Source organism: Clytia hemisphaerica, unplaced genomic scaffold, assembly GCF_902728285.1.
Source record: "Clytia hemisphaerica strain Z4C2 unplaced genomic scaffold, Clytia hemisphaerica genome assembly, whole genome shotgun sequence".
NCBI classification, from domain to species: domain Eukaryota; kingdom Metazoa; phylum Cnidaria; class Hydrozoa; order Leptothecata; family Clytiidae; genus Clytia; species Clytia hemisphaerica.
Window position 1 is genome coordinate 905,308 of NW_027103734.1, and position 12,184 is coordinate 917,491.

The 12,184-nt window shown below is 33.9% G+C and overlaps 1 protein-coding gene across 11 annotated transcripts in view; it reads left to right on the plus strand.

Annotated features, from left to right (window-relative positions):
- LOC136805057 (kalirin-like) overlaps positions 1-12,184 on the plus strand; it is an 88,041-nt gene that overhangs the window by 49,206 nt on the left and 26,651 nt on the right. For all 11 annotated transcript variants that reach the window (XM_067061602.1, XM_067061600.1, XM_067061596.1 and 8 more), the window contains 4 exons: positions 31-213; positions 617-658; positions 9,944-10,021; positions 11,897-12,031. In XM_067061602.1, the coding sequence (XP_066917703.1) occupies positions 31-213; positions 617-658; positions 9,944-10,021; positions 11,897-12,031 (438 nt within the window). The remainder of the gene's footprint in view (positions 1-30; positions 214-616; positions 659-9,943; positions 10,022-11,896; positions 12,032-12,184) is intronic.

The window sequence follows — 12,184 nt, forward strand, 5'->3', positions numbered from 1 at the left end:
ATAACAACAAATTTCTCTCTTTTCACACAGGCGGACAAATTCCACATGTATGTTGACTTTTGTGCCAACAAACCGGACTCCAACTCATTGTTGATCGAACACGGTGAAACGTTCTTCGAAGATCTCCAACAGAAAAAGAACCTCGGCCTCTCATTGGCTGCATATCTTATCAAACCTGTGCAGAGAATAACTAAATACCAGTTGTTGTTAAAGGTGAGGCTTTTGAATAAAAAACTTTGTCTTGGTAATCTTAAGGCCCGTCTCCACTTGCGCGCTCTGCGATCGCACCTTTTGGCTTCATCCTTTTTGCTTGGAAAAAAAGATTACGTCATAAAAATGTAGCGCGCGCTAGAAAACAAAGTTGAACATATTTCAACTTTATCCAACCGTTACGTCAGATCGCACCAATGGAATAGCTTTATTTCTCTTTTGACCAATAGCGTGGAAGCTTTGTTCGAAAAAGTGCGATCGCAGCGCGCGCAAGTGGAGACCGGCCTTTAGGCGTGTCTTGGAAATAAGATCTGCTCCCTTGAAATTTATATTGATGTATGATATTCTTGATTTTCGGAAATGTATTTTAAACGACAATTCATTTTTTTATCGTCTCTCTTTGCAGGATTTACTGTCTTGTTGTGATGATGTAGATGGGTCCTTACAGGTAAGCCTCTACCTACATTTCAAAAATATTTTTCAGGTGTGCAAATATAGGACAGCATGTAGATGATGTCTACAGCGTAGCGTTATATTACTATCTACATTTTTTAATTCCATATGCAAAGAAGAGCCATTTTGAGGTCATTTAAAAAAGGTTATCAAGGAGTTATATAATCAGCATAGTTTGATAGATAATATCTCCACTAAATGAAGTATTATTTGAGGTTTATGAGCTCGTATTTAAGTCATCTCTTAGTGTAGTAAAATACAGCATATATTGTAACAAGTTTTCAAACGATGATAGAATGGGATGAATGAAAAATGATACAACCTTTTTTTTATATTATCACAATATTTAATTACTTTTCCCAAGCTGAGTATTTATATAAAAAGGATGAAAATTTTGAAGAGAAAAATAGAAATTAATTTCTGCTTTTTTTATTTTGTCTGTCGATGCAATTTTCGTAGTGAAGACGTAATAATATCGTTGATATGGAGATCTTTTTTGTTGCAAATGTTGTTTTTTGGGGAGGAGGAAAGAAAATTTCCGATTAAAAAGGGGGACGAGATATTTTCCAACTTGTTGAGAAGAAATATTAGTGTACATGCTGATTTTAATTGAAAATGAAAATGTGAAAAATTTGCTCGAAAATGGAAAAGTGAAAAATGGTTGTTAAAAAAAATTAATTTGTGGGCCTTAAATATGTAGAAATAGACTCGTGAAAAATGAGTGTCTTTTGAAGGGAGGTGGTCTTAGATTTGTTGTTTTTTGTGGATAGTTTGGTCCTATTTGGCCTCACTTTGTTTGAAATATTTTGTCATTAAATTCAGGTCAACTACTGTATTGATTTTATTTCCATACAAATAAAATCCAATTATTATACAGAACCGCTAATCAAGTCAAAAAACCCAAACAAAGATTTCTTAGTCTCGCTGACGAATAAACGATTTGAACATATATAACAATTATTAATCTATTTTTTGTGGTTGAGCTATACAACTGAAATATCAACTGTAAATCGATCGAACGCTATATCTTATATCTGTCTTATCTCGTCTTTATGTTTTGTTTGCGAAATTTTTTGAAAAAATGAATCGATATATTTTTCTCTACAATCGAGAAAACGTATGTTTTCTCTGTGAATAATATTTTACGTTTTTCTTCGGAGATTTTTTTAAAGGACGTAGTTGGATAGATAAGGAAAGGGATCCAATAATTTTTGTACTAATCTCTAAATTAGAATCAGAATACTGAATTATCTTTGAAATTTATTTCTATGGAGATTATATGAATTTAGAGGCAGAGTTTCTTCTTCTAGATGTGAGTTGAAAATGAGTACGTAAATTTAGAGGGACTTGTATCTATGTCTTCAGTTCTCCATCTTTAACAGTTCAGTATATTTCTATTACACTGGAGTCTCCATAATTCGAACTTCTATTACTCAAATGTTTCTTTAACTCGAACTATTTTGCTGGTCCTTTTAATTAACAATACCTTGTCTCCATAACTCGAAATTTCCTTAACTCGAACTAATTTGCGTTCCCCCTTGGGTATTCGAGTTATGGAGACTCAACTGTACAATACTATGCCAGTGTTTAAATCCATATCCTTATCCAAATACATACTTGCTTTAGTGTGGTGCATTGTAATGACTTTATATAAAGGTACAGGGGATGTGCATACGAATTAAGAGAGGACGTTATGTTCACGTCACAGTGGTTCAATAGTGCACTGCTGTGTCTCATAGTGTGATTTTGACAATGTAGACTTGGTTTCTTGTAAGCACGCTTCTCAAATGCCGATTTTTCTGTGATGTTTTCTTGTTTACTATCAAATAAAGCCCAATTTCCATGCTCTACATTGTAATGTTTTATCGAGTGAAGATTTTTGAGATGGCCATCTTGACTAAATAGTAATGAACCGCTCTTAAAAGGTATTTTCAAGTTGTTCTAATGGCTGTTCTAATGCTTTTTACAAAAATTAGAGGAACTGAGGGCTTTCAATACAAAACATTTTAAATATAGTCTAAAAGATGTACGTAGAGATGCTGTAGTTCCTTAGTGATATCTTTATCTCAATACTATACACTATAATAAAATTGTTTTTCTATCTATACCATCCATGTGACAACGGAACTTCTAAATGTCAGATTATTTGCAGCTTCCGTTTGTTACTCGTTTGATTTGATTACTCTTCGAGTGGTATCTTTCTCTCTACTCTTGCTTCTCTCTATACTTTTGTTGTGTTTAGTACGAACGTTAGTTTATTCATGGATTTACAACTTGATTTCTTGTTGACTTTTGAATAGACTTGTTTTGGAACAGTTTTGTGTTTGATAGTATATTGATCTGTTTAGATTTCTATTGCATTATGTATTTTGTTGTACCTGTGTACCGTGCTGTTTGAGTCAATTGGCAGTTTTGACTCAAGAGTTGACACTTGTACGACACTATTAATGGGCTTTTATTTTGTACTAATTTTTGAATGGTACTTTTTGTATCTAGACGATTCTTTCCAACGTAGTGTTCTCGGTCTTGGAACCCCCAAACTTTACACAGTTCTGCTTGCTTTAATCTCTTGGCAAATGAAAGTCTGGAGGCTGACAAGAAGATGGTTTCACTAGCAGAAGATTGTGTTGCATGTAATCATGGAGGATGATTTGTCTTTTTCTTGCCTTATACAATATCAACATGTCAACAAGTTCACTTTGAAATATCAAGTCTTTTTCACTGATATTTATAAGAATAACGGACTGGAATTACTGATATTTAAATTCTAGATGGAGTATACTGATTTCAAAAGTACATTTTGAAAGTCATCATTTTTAAGATTTCATCCAGTTACCTTTCAACTAGTATTCATGCCATTCAGTTCTTTACAGTTAAAAGCACCAAAATTACCACTGTTTCTTCTTACAAATAGTCTTACAATCGTAGTGGAAATGACAGTTACCACATTTAATCTGTTTACCATCACTCAATCAGTGAATGGAGTGTAGATTTGACGAGAGAAGAAGGATGAATAGATGTTACAATCTATCAGTTGACATGATGTGTTCTGTTTGAGTGTGTTATCATAAGGAAATTATTCAAAATTTATTCTTTTACCAAAGAGGAATTTACGCTAAATTATGAGGCTGTCCTCGTAGCTTTGTTGACTAGCAGCTCACAACATGAATTTACAAAGTCGTCTTTGACGTTAAGAGAGTGTATTATTATAAAGAGGGATCAGCCGTTAAAAATAGGAAGAAAAGGATAAGATATTGTAATTCAATTCCTGGATATTTTGCTGTTTGTACAGTGATGTGAAAATTTAATTAAATTTCCTTGGAGATGGAAGAAGTCAGGCAGTGGCTGTATTGTTTCTACGTCTTGTTGTGGGAAAGCACAAGTTCTACTTTTAATTCAAATCAAAAGATTTTTTCAGTTTTCTTGTTTTTTGTTCTTATGGAAAATATCGGAGGTTGTTTTGAAAATGGACACCTCAAGGTGAAGGGATTCTGTCTTCGATTGATTTCTGCTGTTTTTGTTCTGATGTTTTTCTCGCATAAATGTCACTTTAGTTGATTTCATTTTGAAGTCAAAATCAGTCAAGAAATAGTTGGTGAAATTTGTAGATTCGAAGAGGATAATGCCAATCGAAAAGTTTCTTGAAAACATTTTTTGTTGTGTTCTTTCGTTGCATGTACTCTCTATCGAGCCTACGCGGGACCAGGAGATTTGTTCGGGATAGGGAGATTAAAACTGTGTATTTGAGGATTGTGGGTTTCAATTCAAGGTGGTACCCAGTCTACTATATCTATTTATGTTTATTGGCGATTGTTTTTTTCCAGACCAGTATACATGTTTTTTTTAATAAGAACAAACTAAATAGGAACATAAGGATTCGATGGCCAAAATCTTAAGAACAAGTTAAGAACATTTTAAGGCTTTGCGGACTCCAAAACACCCAATTTCTTAGGAAAATCGACAAAGATACTCACAAAATGGCGAAGATAAGAACATGTTAAGAACATTTTTAGGCTTAAAACTTAAGAACTTCCGAAGGCTCCAAAAATTTTGGATGTTTTTATAAAAGACGTTTACATAAAAACTATGTATCCTTAAAAAAAGGTATGCATGAACCTTGATTTTTGTGTAGGAAAAAAACTGGTAACCACGGGTAACCTTGTGCCAACGCAACTAAAGGGGTTATATTTGCATTCAGTCTATTTCCCTGTCGCTAAAAGATGCTATTTTTAATAAGGAAAGAAAAAAGAATTCTGTGTATTTTTACTGGGGGAGGGAAAAATTCGTGATTTTTCACACGAAGATGACAAAAATAGGAGCTGGATTTTAGAGAATATCAAATTCTAAAAGGGTCTTTTTTTTCATTTCAATCCAAAAAAAGTTTTGCATATAAGAAACGTTAGTAGCATAGTAAGTTCACTACGAAAGCTGAAAAGAAAAGGTTCTTAATCTAAATATTTGACTTGCATATGAATCGTTTCAAAAGTTGTTTGAAAGGTTTCAAATGAAATATGGCAGAGTAAACTTTTCTAGATATTACTGTTATAACGTTTTTTTAAGCTTCTTAAATGAAAAGATAAAAAAATTCAGTGGGGTATCAAGGATATTATTATTTGAAAATGTTTTTGCTTTCGTTGGCATGACCTGATGCAGAGCTTTTTATGTAAAGTTTGAGCTCTTGTTTTGGTTTCATCGGAAATTGAAACTTGTAGAGTCAGTTGAAACGGTTGAAATTCAAGGAAGTATTTCTATGAATCGTTTAAATCTGGTTCGTAGCATTTTCGTGTCAGCCAGATTATAAGATTGCAAATCAGCAAAATTGGGAAAGAACTTAAGCGAAGTGAACTTAAGCGAAGTGAACAGCAAAAATGGAAATTCAAAATTTGAATTCAATCTGGCTTCATTTCATGATTTTTATCTTCAACTTGGACATATGGTTGGATTAAAAAGATCCCTCTTCATCAAGCTTCGTCTGCTTTTGATTTTTAGTTTTCCCGGATACCAAAGTCTTGTTTTTCGATGGGTTTTAGTGAACATAGTTTTAGTGAACGCGTTGTAGGCTTCTTTCAACGATTTTTACGTGTCATAATTATCAGCTTATTAAAATGACGTTTGGTTACGTCAGCCGATTAAATTAAACATTGTCCAAGAATCAAGCCCTGCTGGCCATTAAACATTGCAAACACCTTTATAAATTTATAAAGATATCGCAGCTCGGTGAATTTTCTATTTTTCGCGCTTTTGCGTCATTCGAAATTCACGTCCGCCGTCAACATTGAATAAGTTTAATTTGTGTAAACTTCAATACTTTAATCGACCACTTAAACTCTTGCTGTGTGTTGAAGGTTAAGTTGTGTTTATATTAAGTTACTACTTCGTTAGACATTCGACGGATCTGGTCTTCTTGATTACTGTATGCATTTGCATTCACTTTTCTTGCATTTTGTATCCTGGATACATATTTTCTTAATTGCTTACTTATTTATCTTTCAACGCTAGCTAGATCATTTTTGTAGTAATTTGTGATAATGTTTTTCGGAAAGCAAGGTTTTTAAAAGCGTGATATATGATTTCAGATGCTATCATGACCTAGGACAAGAGAAAATGGTGAAGCACTAAAAAAGAAAGATAGTCCGTAGTCTGTAATATTGGAAGTATACTTAAAGTCGAATGTTTACAATCTCTTTTCCGATTTGTTTGAGGTCACTTTGGCTCATTTGATGACCCTTCCGCCGAGGAATTGGGATAGTTAGTTCATAATTTTTTGTAGATACCATCTGATTAATTCAGCTACCTACACCCTTTTGATGGTTATTTTTAAAGTTGTGTTTTGACATGAGATTGCGAGAAAGCATAGTATGTTTTTTTTGTTAAAGATGTCAAATGTTTGAAAGAGTTTCCAGAGTGATATCTTGGTCAGCAATGCTTCGCATCATTTCTTATTAGATTGTTTCTCCATTGTTTTGACCTATTTTCAAAATCTATGGATGGCGAAAAATAGCTCTACCAGAGAATATTGCCATTGCCATTTGTGAGGTAAAAGGGAAGATAAATATAATTTCATCTTCCATTCTCGTCAACGGCAATTTTGTAGTTACAAAATGTTTTGGCTTGGGATGGTCTCTTATTGCGGTTTTCATTGTTCTTTTTAATTGATATTTAACAGTGTCATTAAAGGGTCATTATGTCTGGCATTAATGATACCTTCATATTGTTATTGTTGTGTTCGTTAATTGGTCAGTTGATTGAAAAAATCATATTGCGAGCTTTTATTTTGTTTTGCTTTTGAGTTGTGAAAAAAAAGTTTTCTTAACTCTCTCTCGTGAGCACGTAATGTATGGTTTTGGAAGTCAATTTTCATTGACCTTTGATAAAACAAGTTCAACTTGTTGATGATTGTTGATGATGGAATATTATATGAAAGCTTATACCGTGAGTTGGTCGGTGAGTGGATGCAAGATGAATGTTTTTTGAATGTCTAAAGGCTACGATAAAGTGAACGTTTGGAATTTGTCCTGTACTATAGTTAGAGGTTCAACTTTCTTCTACACTTGACTTGCGCTTATTTGAACTCAGAAAGTCTGATTCTTTCATATTGTTTAAAGAGTTTGAGGACTACTTCTTGACGAAAATTGAGATTTAGTTTGAATTATGAAAAGTTTCGAATGATACAAATTCGAATAAACTAGAATCGACTGTACACGTTTTTTTTTATTAGAACATGCAAAGTTTTTGAAGCCTTCGGATGTTTTTAACTTTTTGAGTTTCAAGCCTAAAAATGTTCTTAACATGTTCTTATTTTCACCATTTTGAGAGTATTTTTGCCTATTTTCCTAAGAAATTGGGTTTTTAGGGTCTCCAAAGCCTTAAAATGTTCTTAACTTGTTCGTAACATTTTTGCCATCGGAAAGCCTTATGTTCTTATATAGTTTGTTCTTATATAAAAAAACGTGTACTTTCATCTACGAGCTGAATGACTTGTAGTTTACGGTGTCTGACTGGCCTGACTTTTATTAGAAAAAGCAATAATTGGTAGCATTCCTGAGCGCCATGATTATCCATGCTTAACATTCACTTTTTATATGAAAACCTCTATTTTTAATTGAAAATCGATAATAGATGTATCAACTCCTACAGAAAGTACATAAGAACGATTGTAATCTCAATGTGACTTTTTTGTTTATGTCAAAAATTGTCATTAATTTTGTCTTGATGGGTTTGAGGCCTTTTTTAATGGTGAAATTGTTATTGTTACTATTTGCATGCTTCTGCGGTTTGTATTTTTGAAGTACTTTCTAAATGAAACGCGTGGCTTTTTATGATGCCTCAGGGAAGTGCGTTCCTGTATTCAAGAATAGTTTTATGGTATTTAAAATGTACTTGAAATTAAAAATTGAAAAATTATGGCTTAGGGACGTTTGAAAATTGACACAATCTTTGAGATGGAAATTCATATTAATCCCGTACAACTCTCCACTAATCCTGAGCAAAAGTGCTAATTAAAGGGGGTATTTAACCAGTAAGTGTTTCGAATACCGAAAGGGTCTTGAAAATCGTGCTATACTGAAAGAGGTCGAGGAGAAGATGGTTTTTAAATCAGTATGATTAGATTATGGTTTCCCTGTCTTTTTTGTTTCGCTCTTCCATCTTGCACGAATTGATTTGTCATCTTGCGGTTACTGAATGGGTTGACAATGTCTTATGCTTTGTTGGAAATGTAATTCAAATTTGTTTTTGTACTTTCTTTAGTTGATTCTCTTGAAGTGTTGTAAAACCTGTTGCGTTTGATTGGAGCATGTACAGTTGACGCTCTCTAACTCGACTTTCATGGGGAGTAGGATTTTCATCGAATAAGTGAGCGTATCGAATATAGTAGAACGTTGAACTAGAGAGCGTCAACTGTATTGCAAAAATATGCTATTAAAATCGGGTGAATTCGTTCTGAACTAAGGGTTTTGAATTGTTATAAGTATTGGGGGAGGGGCCTTCTGTCTTGGAAAATGATTTTAAAATGATTGAGTAAGTTATACATTAATTTCAAGGAGGGAGCCTGTCATTCTAGTAGGCAAGCCTTCCTACCTAACTATCAATTTAAGACGGAAGTACATTGATGGCTTTTGGTTTGTTTGTTTTAAGGTTTTAAACAGTATCCTGAAGTCTTTCTGAACTTCCTCCAATAAGTACAGGTTTGAGGCGGAAGGGGAGGGTCGATATTACATTAGGCGTCACATTTGTTGGCTTGAACTGAATTTGGTTTCTTCATTAGCAAGCAAACAAACAAATAAATAAAAATGAAAAATTGAATAAAAGCGAAATTTGAAAAAGGAAAAACATAACTTTTACAAACACGGTACAACGCAGAGCAAATCAGTATTAATTATTTTGAACAATGGCTGAGCGACGCTTACGTATGAGCTCAAACGCCGAACGACGGCGTCATGTCGTCAGCATGTACTCAAAACCCGACGATATGGACCCATTAGCGTGGCTCAAAGCGCCACCAGAGCGCCACGTCAGTTTAACGTCGTTAAAATCGCCAAAGCTTCGACCTGGTACTAATAACAACAACTTGGAGATTGGAAACAAGTTAAGGAGACCATCTTCCATGTATTTCGAATACACAAAAAAACAGTCCTTTGCCGATTTGAGATCGGAGAAAACACGGTATATGAAACAAAAAGCAAGAACTTACAATAAGGTAATGGAACATGCCTGGGAAAACGTAGATCAGTGAGATAGCTAGATAGTAACAGCAAAGTATCTTTGGGAAAATGTAGATCAGTGAGATAGCTAGATAGTAACAGCAAAGTATCGTTGGGAAAATGTAGATCAGTAAGAAAGCTAGATAGTAACAGCAAAGTATCTTTGGAAAAATGTAGATCAGTGAGATACTAGATAGTAACAGCAAAGTATCTTGTAAATTTATGACGATCAGACAAGAGTTTGGTAAATTTGGCAATTTTAGTTTGAAACTTTGTTGTTGCGATTTTAGGATGACAGGAGGATTTTTTTGAGTTGTACCAAATTCACATTGTTTAAAGAAAGACAATCTTTGGATAGAAAATTAAAGTAATATATCTAGCTTTATAAAATTCATTATATTCTATATTTATTTCACTAGTTTTCACCTCACAAATGGCTCTTCTTACTTTTTGCAACTGAAGCAATCTGAATTTGTTGCAAAAAAAAAAACACTTTTGCATACTACGAGCGGAAAGCATAAGGAAATCCTTAATTTATACCACAGAAAATATTGATAATTTTAATGTCTCTTTTACAGGCTGGTTTGGATGTTATGTTGAGCGTTCCACGACGGGCGAACGACGCTATGTACCTCTGTTTGATCAAAGGATTCGATGTAAGTGTGAACCAATACTTCCTTTTACACCGCTCGTAAACGTTCGTAGGCAAAGGACTCGACCATGGTCTCGGCGAGCCTTAAAACCCTATCTTATTGGGTTAAAACACAGATTTTGCCCCCTGACGAACGGGCCCATGCGGTGAAACAAAAACGACCAGGATTGACGAAGGATAATTTGTAAGATGCCTATGACATTCGGCTGTCTTACAAAACGAACAGTTACAATTGCTGCTGGCCAAACTCTTAAACGTCACATTAAGCTGGTCACGTTTGTAGGGGTGACTTAATTCATGGCTTAATCACAACATTGTTCCAAACGAACTCTATCTATAAACAGATCAATTGAGTCTCCAAATTTCCTATGATTCTATTTCTATCCATTTATATTAGAGTCGATCACGACTCTATAAAAACACTTACTCTACAACGGCCCGTCTAATGCGGTCGGGTGGTCATTCATAGTATCTATTATTGACGTCATCTCTGTTGCTATGATAAACAAAAGGATTAAGATATGAGATGATGAGACAAAAGAGCTATGACCCTTTAATAATTGTCAACTTATTTTCCTATAAGAATATAAACACCTTAAAATCGAAGCACAAGTGAAACCTTGTCTCAAAAATACACAAAAACACATAAAAACAGAAATAGAGAAATCTTTTCCATTGCACCTTTTCCATAAAAAGCAAACGATGAAATATCGTTTCAAAAATAGATTCTTTCTATTAAATTATGTCTAGCAAAGCTCTTTTATGTTCTTATAACTAAACCGTTATCTCGCATAAATGTGACGGATGATGACATCACCGACTTATGATATAAGTGACGTTTTTCTTTGCGTCGGATTTTCAAGTTATCGACATAACAATTTTCGATTTATGAATGAGTGAAGAGGGTTTGTAGTATTTGATTTTCTTTTCGATAAAAATTGGAACAATTTTATGTTTATGTTGGCAAAGACATTTTGTACGGCTTGCGGACAAATCTTTTTGAGAATCTTTTCTTTTGGCATGAAACATGAAACTCGAACAAGAAACTGTAAGTTAGGAACCTAATACAGCGTAGTATAAAACCTCAATGATTGATCTTTATGACCACGTGTTAATCTGATAGTTCATGAACGCAATAAATCTCTCAAGAGGACTTTTCTTTAAAGCTCTCCAAACACAACATTGTGTTATATAAGGCAGTCTTGAATTTCGTGAAAACTCTACACGAGGTCGAAAGCCTTTGGTTCCGTTAGTGCGTTAAAAACTTTTCATTGACTTTGATTTTCAATTCAAGGCTTTATTCAGAACCTAAAAATCGGATGATCTTATCGTCTTTTCTCATGACCGTAGTAGACTATATAAGGATCGATAATTCATATAAACATCTAAATCAAACCGCTCGAATCCTGCAATATTTTTTATACAAATTTACTGACTCAAAATTCAAAATCGATCGCTTTATGAGATTCCGTTTATTCTATAATTGACCCTTTAACCCATCCACCCTAAGACATCTACTTAAGAAAACAATGCTGGATCAACTTTAGTGACAAAGTATCTTTGTGTCCAAATTTTGTTACATGAGCCTTTACGGATAGTAAAAGCATTATGAAATGTCATAAATTGTACGAGACACTTTTCTTGGTGAAGCTAGAGAAATGTTCATGCAAAGTTTAAAAGTATAAAGCAAAAATCACCTCGTGGCGAATGGACAAAATGGAAAATTTAGTATGCTATGGATTTTCATTTTTTACAAATTTTCATCCTTGCGATTAGTCCTCGTTTATCCAAAGCTCTCACTTTTTCAGCTTCGTTGGAAAGATAATGTTTGAGAGATTTTTATCATTTTCATTAATTCTTTTATTTTCGTCATCTACAGGAACAAGGAAGCCTCGAAACGCTTGGCAAGATCTTGTTACAAGACTCTTTCACCATCTTCGATCCGAAACACATTTTAAAGAAAGCGAAAGAACGCCACGTGTTCCTCTTCGAACAAGCTCTCTTATTCTGCAAGGTAAGAAAATTCTTCGTGAAGATATTCTTATTCACTTTTTGCCGAAAAGTTAAAATCAAAATTGATCGTTCAAATCGAATCGAGTTTTCATGAAGCATTTCATTTTTTCGTGATTTATATTAAAGTTTCACGAAACCATTAGGTGGCAAATGT